The following is a 23,860-nucleotide window of genomic DNA, read 5'->3' on the forward strand; positions in this document are numbered from 1 at the left end:
TTTTTCTGGATCTGGCGCCCTCTTTCTGTCCGTTTAACGAACATTTGTTGCGTTTTAAAGAGAAATAAAACAACAACAAAACTTACCCCACAGGTATCATCAGATGTCCTCGCTTTTACTTGAAATATTGCCATGGCCACAATGTTTGGATATTTTTTCTCAAAATATTTCACGCTAGCTTGTGGTGAACAAAAGAAAAACAAAAGAAGAGATCGTCTTTTAAATAAATCAGAGGTAGGCCATCTTCTTTTATTGTACATCTTTGGCATGGTTACAATTCTATGTTTTTTCACTTACAAAGTTAAAAAGCTAGTTTAGTTTGAATAGCTAGACATAGCTGTCATATCATTATTTATTATTAATATTACAAACGTTTAGTAGCGTATATTTGATGTTTTATTGACTAGATATGTAAATGTTGACACAGACAAGAGCAACCATTATATTCAATATTCTTTGTTGTAGGGATGGAAGCAGGAGATTCTCTGTCACAGTGGCTGAACTCTGATATTTTCATCGTGTTTGTGGTGTTGCTGTTGCTGCTGTTGCTGATCATCTTTGCAGTGTGCTGGCATATGAGAAGAAAAATCACACAGAGACCCCCAGAGTACTAAAACACCCACTCTGCACAGTCTCACTTTAATTTACATTTCCATTGAGCATATCCCACTAAACTCATACCGTACTTAAGGGGTTTTCGTTCATTTTCCTGAAGAGTCGGTTCAGTTCTGGTCCCATACATTTTACTATTTACTCACCCTCATGGTCAAGTGAATGGCAAATATGGTGTCATGCATAATTTAGCTCCAACTTTCTTCAACACACCTGTCTAAAAGTTAGTATACCTAGAAAAAAAGAGCTTGATTACCAAGAAAGAGCTTATTTGGTTTCCGTGTGTCTAATTGGAATTAAGGTTGGAACCAATGTGCGAATTATACATTGATGATGGTGGGTGGGGGTGATGGGGTCAACCTTTTTCAGTAGTAGTTTGGTAAATGTATTTACATTACATCTAATTCATTAATAAAATGTATATATTTGCAATGTTTTGAGGGATGTTAGTGACTAGTGAGGTTACTGTAGGTCAAACTATACAAATTGTGTTTAATTCTTTTTCTAGGCTACATGCAGATATAAACACCTTTTTTTTTTTTTTTTTTTTACAAGAAACGTGTTTTGTAAATACTTAAGTTGTCTATCGGTGCTAGAATTGCCAGATTCAGACTGTTGAATGATATATTTTTCTTAGCATTGATTAGTTCAATGATGCTTTCGCAATGGTATGAATCGTAATGGGGGGGGGGGGGGGGGGGTTCAAATGCATATTCATATGCATATTCATATTTTACATTTTTAATCATTAATATTTAAGATATATCAGAGAAAGCTATTTCTATTAAAGAGCTGATCTCCCCATACATCTTGTTTTGATGTCCTTCAGGCAGGATCAAGTGTTAAATAGAGGGGTCCCCCCACTGGGATCCACCCAGTTCACACTTTGGTTGGAACTAAAGTCTGCTAGACACCGGCCCTCCAGGACCGAGATTTAGTACCCCCGCCTGTCCTAAACCCTTTGGGGGTTTCCTCTGAGGCACTTGGAGAATAGAGATGACTCCTTCTGAATTGAATGCAGTGTGTGACACCCATAAAAATTTAATGCTCTAAGGATCATGGACCGAAGGGTCAGACAGTTGTTTCCTTTAAAATTCTTTATTTCAAAGGGCTTTTCAAAGTGGCCAGTTTTGAGCACTTCAGTTTGGACCGGCACTTAAACAGCAGCAAAATCAGCCATGATTGTTTTACTCTGAAAAGCTCTTGAGGGCGATAGCCTATATCCCGTTTGGAACGCAGCATACGTGTCCCTGAAGATCTTATTTAGCTGGTTCACGTGTATTGAATACATTTGTAGCAACACTTTACTTGACGATCTCATGAAATTTAAATAAAGTTAAGATTTTAGTATTAATATTATTAGTTGTTAATATATAAAAAAGTCAAAACAGTGCCAAAATTTGTGTTTAGAAGATATAAATCTGATATGAACACTTAAAGCTGGTTGTTACTTTCTCCTTAATGGATGAACAGTTTTGTCCATGTCACTTCATACTTCAGTTTCTCATCCAATCTTGACCAATTAAATACTCTCTACTAGTATCTAAGATGCCCCGCCCCCTTTAAGACGATTCACGTTTCATAGGCTTAAGCTCAACCACTCTTACTGGCAGAGCTGTGATAAAACAATATGCTATTGGCTGTTTTTTTCAAAGGGGATGAGGTAGTATTTGTTCCACCCTTGCTTCACGTTTCAGTTGAGATTAGATCAAACATGGAAAAAATGCACATTTCTGGAGAGGGGTCTGGATGCAGACCTGGTGCAGTGCAATCTGAGATGTATCCAATGCTTTTTAATGCGCTCACTTACCCCTCCCCCTTACCCTACCCGTCACAATGATGTCACTCACTCCATTGAGTGCATTGAGTCCAACATTGCATCGCTGAGTGCACTGTAGGAAAAATAATTGTAAAAAAAAGGTCAAATGACTGGCAGCTACGGCTGCCAAACAAAAACCATAAAATTACGGTAAAATGTCTTTGTTGAAATAAAGTGCAAAAAATATTATTCTACAGATATTTTTATTAAAATGTTTACAGAAAAACACTGTTATTTTACACACTAAGAGTTTTACAAACACAGACTTTTCCTAGATTATTATGATCAAACACCATCAATAAAATGACTGCACTAAAAGTTCAAGAGAAAATAATGATATTTGAAAGAATGTTCCCTAAATCATTACAATTAAACACCTTTAATAAAATGCCAAGACATGCTCATGATCGTAATTTAACAGTTTTATTTTGGATCAAAATTTTTTTGGAAAAAATAACAAACGAGATACAACTGATTAAAATTCTCACAACTTGAAAATCACAGTTGTTACATTTTATTGAATAGTGTTTGTGTAAAACATGTAGAGGTTTAAGTTATATGGAATGATTCAGTTACAGATCTTAAATGAAATGGAACTGTAACGTGAAGGAGACGTTGACAAAGGAGTGCAGATCCAAATGCAGGTTTATTACACAGAGATGGTCAGGCAAACAACAGTCAACACAGGGGCAAACAGATGTAATATTATGCAAGGAATCCAGAGTCATGGTCAAATAACAGGCAAATGGTCAGTCCCAGCAGCAAACAACGTAAACAATTAACAAACAAAGCAAGGCAAAAGAAGAGAAACGCGTCATAATGTTTAAAGTAACAGTATAACAAGACTAAGCAATTGGTCTATGCTGCTTTTAAAGTGCATGTAATCAGTTCATAACGATCCTCCGACAATCAGCGGAATCCGGAACAGGTGCATGTGAGCGCACTTAGTGTGTAACTTTATTGAACGGATTTGATCATAATAATCTAGGAAATATCTGTAAAATAACAGTGTTTTTCTGTAAACATTTTAATGAAAACATCTGTAGATTTATTATTTTTTGCGCTTTATTTCAACAAAGAAGTTTTACCATAATTTTATGGTTTTTGTTTGGCCAGTCATTTGACATTTTTTTAAAGATTTTTAATTTTTTTTTTTTTTTTTACAGAGCAAGTAATTACAATTTATTACTTTAATTTTACGTAATTTTAAAAGTACTTCATAAAAAACAGGAAAAAACACTGTGTAAATAATACAGCAATTTTATTGTTAAAAACAGACAAATTGCTGTAATTTGTCATTACTTATATAGTACATAAAATAACAGTCAAGCTGTTAATTTGCAGATATTGTTTGTAATTTTTATGGATTTTTGAATATAATTTAAAATAACAGAAAAAATACTGTATAAATAATACTGTAATTTCCCTGTATAAAAAAACCCCTAAATGTCAGTAATTTATCTTTAATGATAAAGTACCTAAAATGAAAGTCAAACTGTGAATTTAGAGAGATTGTTTGTCATTTTACTAAGTTCTACATATAATTTTAAATGACAAAAAATTACTGTAAAAAAATTAGGGATATTTTCTGTAAAATTAGGGGTTTTTTTTACAGTGTGATGCAATCTCAGCTTGCATCATAATGGCTGCATCCCAGGCCCAGATTGGCCAATCGGGAGAACCGGGAGAGTTCCCGGTGTGCCGGTCCATTTTTTGGCCAAGAGGGCCGGTGTTTCTAGCTGCTTGCACTCTCAGCAGTCGCACTTTATTTATTTATTTATTTATTTGACCATAGCCTCACTCTTTTTAATCATTATTTTGCCGCAGCTCCGCTCTTCTTATTTATTGTCTCGCAGCCCAGTGAGCAAAATGCAGCCTGCAGGGTAATGATGATATAACTATCATTCCGGCCACACATCTGTAACACCGCCATTGTGGTCCAGTGGTCAGCACGTTGTGTTATGACGATGTCAATCTCTGTTCGATCCTCTTGTGAGTTGTTAATGATTTTTTTTTTCATTTTTATTGTTAAGACAAATCAAACTTTAAGCTTGTTGAACATTTGAAGTTCTAAAGCAGCTGTTTTCTTGAAAAAGACGTGAAAGTGTCATTAAAAACTGAATTGTAAATGACCTTATTTTAATATAGTCAGTCGTAAACTGAGGTGGGCCAGTCTAAGGCTTGAAACTCCAGGGCTGAAAAGGAGTCCCACTCCGGCCCTGCTGCATCCAGATACTATTGCATTTCTAAGCATTTCATGGAACCTTTAAATTTGCTCTTTAGGAAAAAAGCACCCCTGCTGTACATTATGAGCTTGTCCCAATGTCAACATTTGCCATCTTGACCTCTGGTCTGCTTGATACATTTCCTGTGTTTGACTGTTTAACTGTTTGTGTTCAATTATTAAAAAGCAGTTGTATATGTTAAACAAAATTTACATACTCATCTCAGTGTCAATAAAATGCGCAACACTTTACTGCAGTCTCAGCAGAAGTGCACATAATGGACACAGAGGGTTTGATCTGAATATTAAAATTTTGAATATGACCACTTACAGTTATGGAGATCATTATAAGTCTACAAGTGCACATAAAGTGAGCTATTATGGGATCATGTCTTCTTGTGCATTTACCACTTTCAGACCTTGGGCAGTCTTGCACACTTTCTGTCACACCACAAGTGTGCTGGCATAGGCCTTAAGTCTTCTCTCTCACATTAATAACGTCTCTCACTCTCTTTTTTTCAAGGAAAATGGCTGAAATAGAGATTATTCCAGTTAACAGTGCAGACGCGGGCAACCCATCCAGATTTACCCTGAAGATTGTGACAGAGCAGACACATGCGACAGAGTTTGTGGAGATGTTAACCCGAATAGGAGGCTGTGTTGAACCACTAAATACTCACAGGAACCCCTCTGTCTCAGCTGATGCAGCAGATAATGACAGCGATCAAGACTTCACAGATGCATTACAAAGCATTTAAATATTGTTGTCAATTAGATTCCCAACCAAAACATTTAGTTTACTTACATTTGAAGTACAGAACTAAACAAGTGAACTTGTTATTGATTTTCTATATTGTTTATTAAATGAATTAAATTAAAAACACTGCAGTTGCACACATTTGTAAATATGTTGTAATTAGTAGTGTAAGGTCCACCCAGTTGGTCCAATAGAGGTGTCCACCGGTGGATGAAAGTTCAATGCCTGTTCGGTCTTTCCAGTTCACAATGTTGATTTACTTTAAATTTAAATTTATCATTTTGATTATGAGGTAGTTTAGAATATTAATATATTTATCTTTCGTTTTATCTGACTCCAATCATAAAACATTAAAAAGATTATATCAATATATAATTTAGATAAATGTTTGAACCTTTTATCTTCACTCGTAACTATTACGTTTGTTCATTCGGGTGCTTATGTCGCTCAGAGAGATCGCCCCGGCCAATGTCGTCCCTCACGGTCACACTCTTGTCAGTCTTGAATATTAAACAGAGGTAGATGACTACTACTTTTAGATGGCTGCTCCCATGCTTGCTCATCCTTTAGTATTTTTGAATAGTCTTCCTTAGATGTACACCCTTGAGTAAAGATGACATAATTTCCAATCAGAGGTTAGGGCCATTATTATAAATGTAACCGACTGTTTTACTGTACTCTATAATAATTTTGGTTTAGCGAAGCCCATGGTTTCCTATATACATTTAATTTAGAATAACATTTAAAACAAGGGTTGGGTACACTATCTAGGTTAGTCGTGCAACTTCTTGTTGTCCTAGACCGAAGTTAACGCCCTTTCCACCTGAGTACACTTGAATCAATTTTAAGAGTCAGTTGGACCTCTAAAATACAATTAGTGCGCCCAATGCTCCATCTCAACTGGATTTTTGTCCGTCTACTGACCTAACACAGGAAGTGCGAAAACAAGGATACAGCGTAATCTACTAGAATGAATAATTACAGAGAAAGTAAAATATGTTTACATTTAACAGACGCTTTTATCCAAAGCGACTTACAAATGAGGATAAGGAAGCAATTTACACAACTATAAGAGCAACAATGAATAAGCGCTGTAGGCAAGTTTCAGGTATGTAAAGAAAGTGTAAGAAGCACAACATTAGTAATTTATTTTTATTTATTTTTTTGTAGTTAGTGGAGGAGTCAGAAAGGGAATTGCATATTAGTAAGGAAAGTGGAGACTAAATAGTAGACTTTTTAGTTGTTTTTTGAAGACAGTGAGTGACTCTGCCGTTCTGATGCAGTTAGGGAGTTCATTCCACCAATTGGGCAGATTGAGTGCGAGAGTTCGGGAAAAATGATTTCTTTCCTCTGTGGGATAGAACCATGAGGTGACATTCTAGTCAGGTAAATATGTATTATGTCAATTCATTCAGTCAATTCATAAACGTTCAATACAAAACATCAAGTTATCAAAGATAAATCCAAGATTAAAAAAATGCATACCTGACTTCAAAATATACATAAGATGGAACATGAAGTTCCACGTTATGGTCTGATCTGGGTAACAGAATGGCATGACTGGGTATCACAAAAACAAGGGAAAGATCCAAGTGCAGCAAAACACATTTATTTTCAAAAAATATAGATCCAAAAAAATGACAAAGGGACAGGCAAGGTACCAAAATCGACGAAAAAGTGAAGTACAAAAATTAGGCAAAAGCGTGAATCAAACAAAAACTAAACAGGAATCCAAAAACATAGTAAGGATACTAAACAAAGTGAACAAACAACCCAAACACGATGAACCGGATCACAAATAAAGCAGGGCAGAACTTTGAAAATCAAAAGGCATACTAAACACAACATAACAGGGCTTATAAAGACAGAACTAATTGGACAACGAGGGACAGCTGAAAACAAGGAGAGATCACATAACTAGGATACAAAACCCAAAAAACTAAACAAAAACTGTTGCCCTTGAAGACCATCTGAGGGCACTGCAGCAGGTGTGACACAGAATGCGACAAACATTTAGAAACTTCCCCTTAAGTATTATTTCCAAGAATTGCCTCGAGGAAAGAGGTGTGTTAAAAAAACAAAAGAAATTTGCATATAGTGGAAGAGTTTCGGGCACACCCTTCGCAGTGGTTCAAAAGATGCCTGAAGTTATTAATCTATTGTTTTGATTGTCTACTTCTGAGGGAATGAGACTATTGTACCAGTCACACTGAGACATTTCAAATAACATTTTCAAAAATGATAGATAAAGTCACTTGGATTGATATAGAACATATTTTGAAATGACCATCCTGTGTGAGTTGAGTGAAAAGGGGCTTAGTGACCATCTGGGTTTCGGGAGATGTTTCAAATGTAAATGGAGGAAAGGAGCTGTTTTTTTCCTGCTGGGTTGTGGAGCCGATTGTCTCTGTGTTTTTAGCTCATGTTTGAATTGTCAAAGACATCAAAATATTTGTGATATCTCAAGTAGTAGTATATTTTAATGGACACACTCTCTCTTATCTCCGTATGCACCACACACTTTGCAAGACAAAGGACCTGTGGACACACTTTCTCTTCTCCATGCTTAAAAAAACTTGTAGATTTAGTAACTTCTGGCTGACATACAGTATGCAGAGAATTGATAGTCCTTTCTGCTAAGGGGTTACACCAGTGGTTACACCAGTTTCAACCCTTCTTAAAGCCAACACAGACAGAAACTGAGCTGTAAACCTAGTTTATTTAAATTACTGGACACATACATTTATAGACTCTATTCTACATGTGACTTAACATTTTACATCTGGTTTGCAGAATAAATGCATGAGTGGACAAATGTTTACCTATTTTTTAAAATCCCTAATTTTTACCTATTTCACCTAAGGTCAAAAATGGTTCAAGCCCCGGCTGGTTCAGTTGGCATTTTCTGTGGAGTTTTGCATGTTCTCCCCAAGTTGGCATGGGTTTACGGTTGCTCAGGTTTCCACCACAGTCCAAAGACATGCGGTATAGGTGAATTGAATAAACAAAATTGTCCTTAGTGTATATGTGGGTGCAAATGCAAGAGTGAATGGGTGTTTTCCAGTGCTGCATTGTGGCTGGAAGGGCATCGGTTGAGTAAATCATATGCTGGATAAGTTGATAGTTCATTCCCTTCTGGTGACCCTTGATTAATAAAGTGACTAAGCCAAAAAAAAATTATGAATGAATTATATGCCATATGAATCAAGGAAACGTGGAATCCTTGGAAACATGAGTCTGCTGCAGTGTGTGCAGGTGTGTGGGAGCCAAATGAAGAGGAAATATTACTTAAAAGTTTTCTTTTTCTTAGGTATGCTACTGTGTGTTCATTAGCGTTTTATTTAAGCAAACCTGTTTTTTATTAATGTAAGAAAAATAATGCTTTCTCATGCTGGTGGAGTAAATATCTGTGATGAAAACAACTAAGGGCTGCAAAGTGGCGCAGTGAGTAGCAAGTTCACCTGACAGCAAGAAGGTCACTGGTTCCAGTCTAGGCTGGGTCAGTTGCCGTTTTTGTGTAGAGTTTGCATGTTCTCCCCGTGTTTGCGTGGGTTTCAGGTGAATTGGGTAAGCTAAATTGTTTGTGTATGAGTGTGAATGAGTGTGTATGGATGTTTCTCAGTGATGGGTTGCAGCTGGAAGGGCATCCACTGCGTGGAACATGTGCTGGATAAGTTAGCGGTTCATTCCACTGTGGCGATCCCAGATTAATAAAGGGGTCTAAGCCAAAAAGAAAATGAATGAATGAATGAATGAATGAAAAACAACTGACATGCGAATAAAACTGTTTATTTTTTATTTGTGCTACATCAGATGAGGCATGATACATACATAGAAACATTGCTGTTGGACTGAAGGATGTAATGTGATGAATGCATTTCAAAAATGGAATGTGACTTGCTCAGTTTTTTTTTTTTTTTGCTTTGTTTTAATATCTGTATTGTGTAGCAACCAAGCGCGTAGGTTTGCACTTGACATTGGTGGAGACTGGGGATGAGTGAATACAATCCCCTACAAGAATGAATATTGTTTTATTTATATATTTTGTATATTGCTCTTAATTATTTAACTGCTATTAAAATATATAATTAATTAATCCTCTCTTAATTTATTAGGTTAAGTTTATTAAGTGAAATGAAATAGTCAGACACGTAGATTCAGGTGGTTTGAAAGACCAAAAGTTGGATTACTATTATTGTGTTTGAATTTATCTTATTATTCAAATGGCAGGAAGGTTGATAGCGCTGGCCAGTTTGTTATTTGCCAAAAGGCTTCAGTTTTTAATTTAAATCAAGTTTTACAGATTTCCCAAAGAAAATTATGATTAAGAAATTGTATTTAAAAAAAAAAGTATATTTTCATATTTGAAGAGTTTAGATGCAAAAACCTCTAAATGCCATTTAATATTTTCTTCTAAAATTAGCATTTTTCTCCAACTCGTACACTCGTCCATACAACATGTGTATAGTGACAAATGCATTCTTTTCATTGCCTTTAAAGTGAAATAACTAAACATAAATATACAAAGCTGAGAAATATGCTCATTTTACATGGCATTTAGAGGTTTTGGCATCTAAACTCTTCATTTCTTTATTCTAAGAATTTAAAGTTCTAAGTTCTAATTTAAAGTATTTGTATTATTTATAAAACTGTAATATAAAACTTACAGTTTAAATGCACATGTAAATAAAGCAATTTGACAAAACGGTAGGAAATATTTTTGGTACATCAACAACTGTAGTTATAATAACTATCCAACAAGATAATCCAGCAAATACAAGTTCTTAATGTGTCACTAAAATGTAATATGTATACCCCAATTAAACAGAAAATCAGGTGAATAACTGCAAAAAGATTCAGTTCTTTAGAAAACAACTAAGACCTCCTTTCAATAAGCTGGCTACAGGCCTGAAAGTGTAATGTTAAAATAATGTTTATTAACTGATAAAGAGAGAGTTTAATAAAGACTTTTGTTCATTTTTCATACAAATTAAACATGTCTCATATAGTATTATTAAAAGATGGAACACAGGCTGTAGTTTTTCTGACAAATTGTTTCAACCGAAATTGGAGATGTTACTAAGAGATTGAAGAACTGGCAGGGTCATATATGTTTACATGTAGGTGTTTATTCTGCAGTTAGTTTTCAGGGAATATTATATATTATGTTATAGATTTAATATTATACATATTATTCACTATATCAGTGAATGGAATATATAAGTTGCTAAGTTTGTTTTGTTTTGCTTTATTTTAATATCGGTATTGTGCAACCCATTTGTAAGAGCAGTGAGGTACTTAAGGCGTGTGGTATTGCAAATAATTCACTCCTGAAGGGGTTTCAGACATTTGGTCAGAACTACAGTATGTACTGTAATGTACTGTACAATGTTGCATTTATTTAACTTGTTATAAATCGCACTATTGACCCTCCACTGCACCTATTTTGATAGTAAATAATAATAAATCATATTTTGGTTCATTTCGGATAATTTTACTGAAAGCAGATTTATAAATAATAATTATTATAAACAATATTGAGATAGAATATCAAAAGTATGTTTAATTGCCAGTTGCAGAAATCAGAGAAAAGTATTAATATAAGACACAACCAAAAGAGCTATACAAAACTTACGAAAATACAAAAAAGTACACATTGTTTTTAATTGTCAAACAAATATTGCATTTCTTCCTCTTAATGCCCTATTTATTTGACATTTTATTGTTTATGTAAAATGTACAATACATTTATTTAACTTGTAATGAATAAACACCCTATTAACCCTCTGATGCAAACATGTTGATGGTACATGATAGATATTATATGTTGATTAATTTGGGATCTGATAGAACATGAATAATAAAATAAAATAAAAATAAAAATAGTAAAATAGAATATCCAAAATATTCTTCATTACCCGAAGCACAAATCACAGAGAAAATTTTAAAATACACACCCATAACACAAAACCCGAAAAAAGCAACACAAATTTTTTTGTATTGGCACAAAATAATAATAATTAAAAAATAATGTGATTATCAAAAAAATTATTTAAATCTGTGTGAGACGGAAGTTGCTGTGTCTGATTATATATTTCCAACTAAAGGGGAATATTGAGTCGGGGGCGGGGTATTATTTTTGTGCTCGTCCTCTTATTTTTCATTTGCGGCAAACTAATGGTTAGGGGCGAGCATTTTTCATCTAATCTGTAAAACTGACATCATCTAGAAGGACTGCCGTTCCAGAGTGGAAACAGATTTTGATTATACCATACCAAATAGTGTGTGTTATTTTTCAGTGTATTACAGGTTTTCTCCATTGGTTTGGCTCATTTCTTGAAACAGAAATTACATTCTCAAAAGAACATGGACAAACCTCCAAACCACTTGGCAGCTGTTCAAAACAGAATTGAATTTCTCATTCATTTCATCAAATTGCAAATGTCTAAGTGCATCTTTGCAAATGATTAAGTACAGATAGCCTACATTTAACACAACTTCCAAGTAAATAGATCTTGTGTATCTAAACTGATTGTTGATTCTCAGTCTAATGGTTGTTCTCTGCAAAATGTGTCAGCGTCGTTTCATTGTATATGTCATTACACGCACAATAGTCTGTTCAATAGTCAAAATTAGTCAAGACCATAATACCATGAATACCATACAGTAGGTGAATCCTTGGAACATTTGATCATTGTAGGGGACAGTTGCGGCATTTACGCCGTTTCTTCCCTCATTGCATCGTGTGCTCTGATTTACGGAAGTTACTTTGGGAAAATATACGCTGTGATGTGGACGGGAATCTGTGGCCACACAGACTGCAGCATGTGGATGGTCAGGAGGGTGAGGACAACGGGCAGTGAAGAACTGTATGAAACTTCAGCTTTATTTATAGCACTCTACTTTTATGTTTGTGTGTTTATATTACAGTTTATTATGCTGTATACAGTTTCTTTTTGCTCTGATTTACAGAAGTTACTTTCTGTGTGGTTGATCGTTAAAATAATAAAAAAAAGAGTTCCTTGGCAGTATGAGTGCAATGTGTGACGTCAAACCTTGGAAGCTACTCTTTCCCTAAAATCATATTTTTTTCAGTTTTATACACAGTTAGCTATATAAAACAGTACAGTAATCATTGTCAATGAATGACTAAGACTGTAAGGCAGGCATGAGGGATATTTTAGTGGTCCTTTGCCATAATGACAAAACATCTAAACATTTTGAATTGCAGTGCTCACACAATGCTAAAGGGACGAAGCATTTTGGTGGCACTGACTGTTTAAATGAGAAGGAAATTTAGTTTTGACGCATGAGTGAACTGTTTTGGGAAAGGTATGAGCTGTTGCAGGTAAACCATGGTGTTGTGCCGACCATCCACATTATTTTGGCAAAAGCAACAAGAGTGTTGAGAATGTCCACTCTGTTTCAAGAAATAAGCCAAACCAACTAAGAAGGATTTTTGTGGCACTGACTTTTTATATGGGAAAGGAATTTAGTTTTGATGCATGAGTGAACTGTTTTGGGAGAGGTATGAGCTTTTGCAAGTGAGCTATAGTATTGTGCTAAACTGTAACACTGTTTTGCCAAATGATCTTAGAATTTTGAGAATGTAATTTCTGTTTCAAGAAATGAGCCAAACCAATGGAGAAAAACTGTAACTGATTAATTGTTCGCATAAAGACTAACAATTTGTGCTAGTAAAATGAACATTGTACATTTTGAGTTCATGCAGACTTTAAGCAAGCAGATAATCTTGCTTTCTTCCTCTCACACCATGTGCACATTGAATCACATATCAGAAATCAAGGTGCCAAATGCTGCATGATAGTGACCATCACACCTTATTACACTGTTCTTTTGATGATTGTTGACCATGCTAATACAGTCACTTGAGGAAACATACTGAAAACAGGCCCATTGTAGTGTAGTGGGTTACATTATAAATCTAGACTAGGATTATTTTCAACATTTGTAATAAAAATGCATTTAAAACATATGAAACAATAAAAAAATTCATCCACCATGTTGTTTTCCAATACAGATGTGCAGAATTTTAAATTTTAAAGTTTGTCGCATTTTGCGTTGCTTGCCTGATGTGATCAATTCCACTGTTCAGAGAAAAACACAAGTTTTCGTTTTTTTCTTGGAGGCATCACGTTTTTTGCGTTCATCTCTATCTGTGGATAATTAAGTGTTAAACCTTGAACAGTTAGCTAATTTGGCATAAGTAATAAGATATCTAATTTAAACAAAGTATACTCATTTACTTACTATGATCATTTCTACTAGACCGGACATCTGGGGAGGATGTGTCCTGCTTGCGGCTTGAATTGTCATCAGCTACTTTTTGGTTTTTCTTTGAAGAACGGTTCCTACGTTGCTGCAGCAATTTTTTCTAGCGAGTAAAAAAAAAAAAAAAATAGAAGAACACTATCAGCATGTTATCAAAATTAATGGTGCAGAATCATAAAACTTTTCACAAACTAGGTGGTGCTCATAAGCAAACTTCGAAAGGAATATATGAATATATGTAGGAAAATTATGAACAGTAAATCAATAAAATCTAGCTGACATAAAAAAGCTGACATGTAATACTGAAATGAGAACATACATTTGATTTTATCCACACTGCAGCTTCTTTATAAGCCTCCTCATTTTTTTTACAGGCAAGCAAGCCTTTACCATCGTAGAACAGACAGTCAAGAACAAGCATATTCTCCCTTTCCACAAATGTACTGCTTTTTGACACAACAGCCTCCTTCTCAAGTGTTTGATGAAGTACCACTAAAATGGTCGGCTTATCGTCTATAGACAAAAATATAAAAAACGATTGTGAGTAGGCCCTATATGTAGCAGTACATATGAAAAAAAAACATTTCCGTTTTTAATTACTACTAATGTAATATATTCGCAAAGACATTTTTTACCTTTAATATTCTTGAGTGTTGCATCAATGTTAGTTTTAGTGTCAGAAACTACTGGACAGAAAGCCAGGTAAACATCACTGGGCGTTTCTCTTGTCTTTTTGCGATGTCCCTCCTCAGGGTTTTTTAATCTAACATTTTTTATCTTCTTCTTTAGATTTTTCTTGAATTCTTGAGCTGTTTGTTCCACATTTTCAGGTGTTACGATTGTATAAAAAACTGTAAAGAAGAAAAAAAATATACAGGTTAGTCTCATTCTTCTAAGAAACAGTCTTAAAAAATAAACCCTTCAAAACTGTGTTTTAAATATTATGTTTGCTAAGTTTAAAAGAATGAAAACAATTTTCAGTACACACCCTGTTAAACATCATAAATAGATAATGATAGGTAGTCAATCTGTGAGCAACTTGCATTTTTTGCTGATATGATAGTATAATCCAGATGCAGCTTTTCGTCAAACAGCAACCGCTTGCAATATGGACTGTATTATACAAGCCTACTGCTTTTATGGATAATTCATCCAACAATAAAATTCAGTCCTACATCATACTGATGTATGTGTTGTTATACCACTGACTGACTGGCTGACTTATGTACATAGGCTACTCACAAAAGCCATTCAGTTTCAGTGTGTGGGGATATAAAAATGACTTTTCTCCAGGGATGAAAGAAAGTCAACAGGTTTTGAATATCATGAGTTTGAAAATTGTAACAGCTTTATTTTTCAGTTGAATTATTGCTGGCTGACAAGTCGATAATAATAAAAATATATATTAATAATAGCATGATTATAACAAATATGTGACTTACTTCTACTCAACATTATATTCTGAAGTGAAGGGATAAAAAACGTTCGCTGTTAAGAAAACAAGAGATGGTAATTATTAAAAACAATACAGGCCTGTGACAAAAGCGATTCTCAAAGTTAGTACTATAATGGTCTGCAAATCAATAAATTCTCGGTAACACTTTACAATAACAGAACATGAATAATGATGTATTAATATGTAAACTAAACATTAGTTTATTATGAATAATGATGAGTTAAGGTCTGCACTAATCATGAATTAACTTTAACTTGAGTCACATGAGTTCATGTGTGAATGACGGCTACCTTAATTACTTGTTAGGACATGATTGTTTGTTAATTAATGTATTAATTACCACATTAGTTTATGCTTAATTTAACCATGATGAACTCATGATATGTTATGTATAATTATGTTGTGACTTTACTGGGGGGGCACATCATCATTAACCTATTCTTAACTACTTATGAACTCCTTATGCACGTCCAACTAGTGAGTTTACACTGAATAACAATAGAAAAGTGGTCTGTCAACATTAACATGAACAGGAGGTAATCAGTAGTTTAGGATGAGTTAATAGTGATGTGCCCCTCCAAGTAAAGTCATGACATAACTATGCATTAACAGCTCATGAGTTCATATTGGTTACATTTAGCTTAGACTTAAATAAATACATTAATTAACAACATGTACTAACAAGTAATTAAAGTACTCGTTATTTACATATGAATTTATGTGACTCATATTTAAGTAAAGTTAATTCATGATTAGTGCATTCCTTAACTCATCATTAATTTATAATAAAATAATGTTTAGTTTACATATTAATGCATCATTATTCATGTACTGTTATTGTGAAGTGTTACCAAATTCTCTTTACCTGTTTGTTAAATTTGTCTTACCTTATATCTTGAGTAGCCTACAGTTGTTCCTAGAAATCTTACTGAACAAAGGTTGATCACCTTAACGCTACACTTAACCAAGGAAGGGGTTGAGGTTGAAAGAATAAGAAAGTGAAAGCAAATTTATAATCTAGGCCACAGGCGACTCAGTTCCTGAAGAGACGGAGCTCTGCGCAGTTGAGTTTCAGCCACACCTGATCAAACTAATGGAGTCCTTTTGTCTTCTTTGAACTAAATTTGACACCCCTAATCTACGCCATACTTCTTAAAACAAATCAGACAAGTCACAAAAAAAGGTGACAAAATTAATCTGTTATAGATATTTGTGTGCTTTAACAGTCCATGGTGTTACAAGAAGTTCTAATATCCAAATGACATGAAAACTAGCTAGCTAAAGATTGTAGCTACAGGTGATGCAGTCAACGCCAAATAATAAAAAACGGAATTAGGACACTCCAAGATCCTAGAGTAAATCTAGTCTTGTAACTGTAGATGGTGCTTTGCTCTTCAGCTTTAGGCCCCGTTTACACTAATGCATTTTAGTCTGAAAACACAAGTTTTGCTACGGTTACCCCATCCGTCCACAATTCGCCGGAGTTTTCGAGCGCTGAAAACGGAGCGTTTCGAAAACGCTGGAGAGGCCGTTTTCATCCTAAAGGTGCTTTCACACCTGTGAATCGGTTCAGTTGTTCTGAAACAGAGATAACAATTGTTACATTGTTGCTCTTTGCTCTTAGAGCGGTTCGCTTTCACACTGCAAAGTTTCTAATCGGACCAAAAGAGCTAAAACAATTCACGTGTGAGTAAACTCTCCTCACATTAGTCAGTGTCGGGGTTTATTTTGCAGAGTACTGCTCAGCTGTCAGGAGAGATGGTGGTTTGGTGGTGTTTGACAAGGTGCTTGCGACGTGCCTGAAGAGTGAGGAGAGATGCGGTGGGGAGGGGTAGGAAGAGTGTTTGAAGTAGCCTATTTGAGGACCGGAAGGAGACGCGAGATTACCTGGAGACCATCACTCGTTTGTGGGCATCCGGAGACTTGTGAAACTTTCCGCCCTACTCATACTTCTCTCTTCATATAGCCGTATACATTTCCATAAAACACAGTGATATAACCGCGCTCGGATCGTTTGCTTTCTCACTGCAATCGATCCGCTCCAGAGTTCGTTTCAATCTAGCCGAGACCACCTCATTCAAACGATCTCGGATCGATTGATTTAGTGTGGATCCGAGAGCGATTGGTGGTTTCACATATGCCAAACGAACCGCGCTAACTGGGCAAACGAGACAAAAGTGTAGGTGTGAAAGCAGCTTTAAACGCTGCTGAGACAAAAGTGTAGGTGTGAAAGCAGCTTTAAACGCTGCTGCTCCGTCTCAGTGTGGATGGAGGAAAACGGAGACATCTGAAAACGGAGGCGGTGCTGCAGACATTTGCCTATGTGATTGGGGCTTTTCCTCAATATTAAGTAGCCTAACACACACAGTTCAGTCCTGCATTCTCTCCCTGTAAGTTCAGACTTCGCAAGTTTGATATGGAAAACAGAGCCTCGAGGACATGTCCGGTAAATCTTCAAAGGGAACAGTGTACTTTATAACCTTATTCACATCATCCTGGCTACGTTGTTTCACTTTCTCAACAATAAAATGAAAACATGATTTAAGGAACTTTGAAGGAATTTTCATTTTGATATGAACAACTTAACAGACAGCAGAAATGCTGAGGTGTCGTGCTGCATCTTCACTGTATGCAAATTTATAATAAAACGGAGCCTAACAACACTGCCTCTTTTCATTTTCCTTGAAAATACGAAACGTATCCTCTGCTTTGCTGAATGTCAGTTTTAATAATCAATAATAGCCATTATGAAAGTATAACGCACAATAAGTGTGGACGCTGTGAAAGCGGATCGTTTTCATTCTAAAACGCCATTTTAAAACTAAAACGCACTAGTGTAAACGGGGCCTTAGTCCACGTGTTCTTTCCATTATTTCTCTTCAAAATCGGAAATCTGTTCAAATGACCTTGACAACACAATGATACATTATCAACATCATCATGACAAACACGTGTCTGTGAATTAAACAGAAAAGAATTGCTTGGAATGTTTATCATTTCCATATCTAATATTTACCATAACTTCTGATGGTCTTCATCTTCTCAAGCAGTGCCTGTATAACGTTTTTGCTATTTCTGTATACAGTAACTTCATGTAGGCTACTGATTTATTGTGCAATTCTTTCAATGCAACTCTTCATCAAGATTAACTTTACTGTAGTTTACTTTAAAATAAAATTAATTAATAAATGAAAAAAGATTTAAGTGAGTTTTTAAAGCATTCATTTTAAACATAAACACAGTTAAACATAACTCATTTTCTGCTTCATTATCCTAAGCGAGACATTTAGAGAGAAACATGAAAGCCAATATTACCTGTCTCGCATTCGTTTTAAGGCTTCTGGCGCCCCCTTTCTGTTATGTTTTAAAGTCCGCTTATCGAAGTTGTTGCTTTTAAAGGAAAAAACAACTACAAACTTACCTTACCCAAAGAGCATATAATCCCCATTCTAAGCTCTTTGCTTTACCGGTATCATCAAGTGTCCTCGCTTTTATTTGAAATATTGCCATGACCACAATGTTTGGATATTTTTTTTTTCCAAAATATTTCACGCTAGCATGTGGTGAACAGAAGAAAACAAAAGAAGAGATCGTTATTCAGGTAAATCGGTTCTTATCTTATTTTACGGCAAATCTTTTTGGCGTTGTTATATTTTAGTCTAAGACCTTTATGTTTATTGTTTTTGTTTGTTTTTCTTTTAAAAAGTTAAAAGCTAGTTTAGTTTAAAACCTAGCTTGCTGTCATTTTTTCATTATTTATTATTAATATTACAAACGCTTAGTAGCATATATTTAATGTGTTTTACTGACTAGTCCTGTGTAAATGTTGATACGTGTCACAAAGACATGAGCGACCATTAAGTTACATGTTATTATTACCATATTATTTACTGTAGGGATGGAAGCAGGAGATTCTCTGTCACAGTGGCTGAACTCTGATATTTTCATCGTGTTTGTGGTGTTGCTGTTGCTGCTGTTGCTGGTCATCTTTGCAGTGTGCTGGCTTATGAGACGACAAAACACACAGAGACCCCCAGAGTACTAAAACACCCACTCTGCACCTCACTTTAATTTACATTTCCATTGAACACTGGTCCCACACATTTCTGTAATTTAAAGGGATAGTTCATCCAAAAAATGTTTACTCGCCTTCATATGGTCAAGTGAATGGCAAATAAGTGATGACAGAATTTTCAGAATTTTAATTTTGTGGTGAATTAATTAATTATTTTACTTACAGCATTGATTGGCATAATTGGGTAATTCTTTAACTACAGGCACTTTTATGTCCTTTAATATATATATATATGTCCTTTAAATATATATATACTTGTAGTTAAAGAATTACCCAATTATGCCAATCAATTATATATATATATATATATATATATATATATATATATATATATATATATATATATATATATATATATATATATATATATATATATATATATATATATATATATATATATATACATATATATATATATATATATATATATATATATATATATATATATATATATATATATATATATATAATTTTGTTCAAATTCCGCTTTTTTGTCAAAATTTATTACCTTTCTATTATATTTTGTCATATTATTCATCCTCCTTTTAGGTGTCAAAATTACTGTTTTGCCTTGTCGCACACCTAGAGTTCAACAATGAAAATAAAATTTCAATCAATCAAATATTATTTATCTGGTAACTACTAATGTATTTTAATTAAGCGCTAGTGAAATAATTAAAATATTTTATAGTTATTAATGTGAGACTATTATCAATATAATTTTTAAACAAAATATAGCTGTCGCACAGTATCAGTGTCATTTCCACCAATGGCGCTTTAAAAAGATTATTTTGGTGGTTTTTATGAAAAGGAATAGTGACATCCGAGCACATGATCAAGATCGAAAGAAAAAAATGTTCATTAACAACACATGAAGAAAAAATAGGCTAAACATTTCTTGACAAGGTCATACATTTATTCTGTCATTTCCAAACATGCTGTACCTTCAAAGGTGTTTTTAAAAACCAAACAAAATTAAGGTAAATAAGGGTATTTTGTATAAATGAAATGATAGTATCAATACAAAGCTGATCAGTGAAGCTATCTTTAATTTCTTCTCAATAAACTGTAGAAATGTCATTTCCACCAATGACATTTATGGTAATCAACACAATTGATCTGGAAAAAGTACAAGGGTTAGACAATGAAACTAAAACAATGGCCAATTTAGTGTTGGAGGTTTCATGGCTTAATTTGAGCAGCTGGTGGCCAGTCTTCATTGATTTTCATTCCACCAGTAAGAGCAGAGTGTGAAGGTTTTAGCAGAGTAATAGCAGAGTTTTGCTGAAAAGATTGCAATGCACACAACATTATGTCATATGATGGCATATCAGAGTTTGAAAGAGAATAAATTGTTGGTGTGTGTCTTGTTGGGGATGTTCAGGTGCTAACACCAATTGTTTCCAAAAAAAAAAAAACATGAAACCACAGCTGCCCAACTCACTGCAGAATTATATGCAACTCAACTCTCCTGTTTCCACTAAAACTGTTGGTCAGAAGCTCCACAGGGTCAATATACATGCCGGGCTGCTATAGCAAAACGTTGCCTATTCATGCCAGTGCCAAAGTGCAATGGGTTGTGGACAATGTGGAACATGTATTGTTCTCTGATGAGTCCACCTTTGCTGTCTTTCCCACATCTGTGAGAGTTACGGTGTGGAGAAGGTCCAAGGACTACCGAACTGTTCTGAAGGACCATGTGCACCCAATGGTTTAAATATTGTATCCTGAAGGCAGTGGGGTGAATTGCCCAATTATGCTTTCACAATGGTATGAACCATTATAGGTGGGTCAAATGTGTATTTATATTTTACATGTTTAATTATTTAGATTTAAGATTTAGAATAGAGAAAGCTATTTCCTACTATTAAAGGGCTGACCCCCTGCACTTAAATAGCAGCATCATCAGTCATGATTAATTCACTCCGAATGGCCCTTCAGAGGGCGATAGCCTATATCCCGTTTGTAACGCAGCACACGTGTCCCTGAAGATCTTATTTTGTTGGTTTACGTGTATTAAATACATTTGTAGCAACACCTTATTTAAAGGTCCCATGAAATTTAAATAAAGTTAGATATTATTAGTAAAATTGCTCCAAAACAGTGACAATAGTTGTGTTTAGAAGATATAAAGCTGATAAAAACATGTAAAGCATGTGAAGTTGTCACTTCCTCCCAAGTGAATCAACGGTTTTATTCATGTGACCTCATACTTCATTTTCTCATCAAATCTTGACCAATCAAAGGCTCTCTAGTATCTGACATGCTCCGCCCCCTTCAAGACGCTTCACGTTTGATGCGCTTGACCACAACCACTCTCACTGGCAGATAAGTGGTAAAACAAAACACTATTGACCGGGGTTTTTTTTTTATTAAAGCTAAGGAGCTAGTAACGTCTCACCCTCTCTTTATATTTCAGTTGAGATTAGATCAAACATGGGGAAAAAAACTGCACATTTCAAACACTTCATGGGACCTGTAAATTTGAAAAAGTGCAACTCTTCAGGAAAAATGCACCCCTGCTGTACATTATGGACCACTTACAGTAATGGAGGCCATTATAAGTCTATAAGTGCACACAAAGTGAGCTTTTTTGGGTAAATGACTTATTGTGCATTTATTTACCACTTTCAGACCTTGGGCAGTTTTGCACACTTACTTTCCATCACACCACAAGTGTGCTGGCATAGGCCTTAAGTCTTCTCTCTCACATTAATAACGTCTCTCACTCTCTTTTTCTCTAGGAAAATGGCTGAAATAGAGATTATTCCAGTTAACAGTGCAGACGCGGGCAACCCATCCAGATTTACCCTGAAGATTGTGACAGAGCAGACACATGCGACAGAGCTTGTGGAGATGTTAACCCAAAGAGGCTGCTGTGTTGAACCACTAAATCCCCACAGGAACCCCTCTGTCTCAGCTGATGCAGCAGACAGTGACAGCGATCAAGACTTCACAGATGCATTACAAAGCATTTAAATATTGTTTTCAATTAGATTCCCCACCAAAACATTTAGTTTACTTACATTTGAAGTACAGAACTAAACAAGTGAACTTGTTATTGATTTTCTATTTTGTTTATTAAACTAATGAAATTAAGCTTACTGCAACTGCACATGTTTGTACTTGTTTGTACTAGTAATATGGTGTTATTAGTAGTGTAAGGTCCACCAAGTTGGTCCAATAGAGGTGTCCACTGGTGGATGAAGGTTCAATGCCTGTTCGGTCTTTCCAGTTCACAATGTTGATTTACTTTAAATTTAAATTTATCATTTTGATTATGAGGTAGTTTAGAATATTAATATATTTATCTTTCGTTTTATCTGACTCCAATCATAAAACATTAAGAAGATTATATCAATATATAATTTAGATAAATGTTTGAACCTTTTATCTTCACTCGTAACTATTACGTTTGTTCATTCGGGTGCTCATGTCGCTCAGAGAGATCGCCCCGGCCGATGTCGTCCCTCACGGTCACACTCTTGTCAGTCTTTTGAATATTAAACAGAGGTAGATGACTACTACTTTTAGATGGCCGCTCCCATGCTTGCTCATTCCAAAGTATTTTTGATTAGTCTTCCTTAGATGTACACCCTTGAGTAAAGACAAAATCATTTCCAATCAGAGGTTAGGGCCATTATTATAAATGTAACCGACTACTGTACTCTATAATAATTTTGGTTTAGCCAAGCCCATGGTTTCCCATATACACTTAATTTAGAATAACATTACTTTTAAAACAAGGGTACCCTATCTAGGTTAGTCGTGCAACTCCTTGTTGTCCTAGACGGAAGTTAACGCCCTTTCTAACTAAGTACACTTGAATCAATTTCAAGAGTCAGTCGGATGCCTAACATTCAATTAGTGTGCCCAATGCTCCATCTCAACTGGATTTTAGTCCATCTACTGACCTGACATAGGAAGTGCGAAAACAAGGATACAGCGTAATCTACTAGAATTAATAATTACAGAGAAAGTAAAATATGTTCAAACATAACAATTTATTAGTCAGGTAAATATGTATTATGCCAATTCATTCAGTCAATTCTTAAACGATCAATACAAAACATCAAGTTATCAAAGATAAATCCAAGATTAAAAGATGCATACCTGACTTCAAAATATACTAAACATGGAACATGAAGTTCCACGTTATGGGCTGATCTGGGTAACAGAACATTTAGAAACTTTCCCTCCAGTAGTAATTCCAAGAATCACCTCGAGGAAAGGGATGTGTTAAATAACAAAAGGCTTTAGCATTTAATGGAAGAGTTTCGCCTATAGGAAAGGTACACCCTTGGCAGTGGTTCAAAAGATACCCGAATATTTTTTGTTTTGATTATGTCTGTTGTTGAGTGAATGAGACCATTGTACCAGTCGTACTGAGACATTTCCAATGATATCGAACATCATAGATAAAGTCACTTGGATTGATATAGAACACTCATATTTTGGAATGACCATTCTGTGTGAGTTGAGTGAAAAGGGGCTTAGTGACCATCTGGGTTTCGGGAGATGTTTTAAATGTATACTACTGTCTTACAGTAGTATATTTTAATGGACACACTTTCTCTTATCTCCGTATGCAACACAATCTGTGCATGACACAGGACCTGTGGACA

General features: G+C 35.0%; 3 protein-coding genes across 6 annotated transcripts; 2 read left to right on the forward strand and 1 right to left on the reverse strand.

The window, feature by feature from the left end:
- Nucleotides 1-98: 98 nt before the first annotated feature.
- Nucleotides 99-5,493, forward strand: LOC147844067 (uncharacterized). The gene is made up of 3 exons (XM_087253850.1): nt 99-234; nt 466-607; nt 5,179-5,493. The coding sequence occupies exons 2-3, from the start codon at nt 468-470 to the stop codon at nt 5,411-5,413; spliced, it is 375 nt and encodes a 124-aa protein (XP_087109976.1). The 5' UTR covers nt 99-234; nt 466-467; the 3' UTR covers nt 5,414-5,493.
- Nucleotides 5,494-10,955: 5,462 nt separating this feature from the next.
- Nucleotides 10,956-18,662, reverse strand: LOC100150003 (uncharacterized). 4 transcript variants are annotated; one of them, XR_015491452.1, is made up of 7 exons: nt 16,048-16,738; nt 15,147-15,192; nt 14,340-14,555; nt 14,024-14,217; nt 13,684-13,807; nt 13,087-13,589; nt 10,956-11,740 (listed from the first exon to the last, which is right to left on the reverse strand). XR_015491452.1 is itself a non-coding variant. In XM_087253838.1 (6 exons), the coding sequence occupies exons 1-6, from the start codon at nt 18,606-18,608 to the stop codon at nt 13,525-13,527; spliced, it is 672 nt and encodes a 223-aa protein (XP_087109964.1). In that variant the 5' UTR covers nt 18,609-18,662; the 3' UTR covers nt 10,956-13,524. The 4 variants fall into 4 exon arrangements, 3 of the variants coding, with proteins under 3 accessions (XP_087109964.1, XP_087109966.1, XP_087109965.1); XM_087253838.1 differs by lacking the exon at nt 16,048-16,738 and adding an exon at nt 18,582-18,662 and having other exon boundaries at nt 10,956-13,589; XM_087253840.1 differs by lacking the exon at nt 16,048-16,738 and adding an exon at nt 18,476-18,647 and having other exon boundaries at nt 10,956-13,589.
- A 17-nt stretch (nt 18,663-18,679) lies between these two features.
- Nucleotides 18,680-22,332, forward strand: si:dkey-111e8.4. The gene is given in 3 exon segments (NM_001100959.1): nt 18,680-18,761; nt 19,057-19,198; nt 21,980-22,332. Coding segments are annotated over 2 exon segments (375 nt in total). The 5' UTR covers nt 18,680-18,761; nt 19,057-19,058; the 3' UTR covers nt 22,215-22,332.
- Nucleotides 22,333-23,860: the final 1,528 nt, after the last annotated feature.

This window comes from Danio rerio, chromosome 5, assembly GCF_052040795.2.
Source record: "Danio rerio strain M-AB ecotype USA chromosome 5, GRCz13ab, whole genome shotgun sequence".
Classification (NCBI taxonomy): Eukaryota; Metazoa; Chordata; class Actinopteri; order Cypriniformes; family Danionidae; genus Danio; species Danio rerio.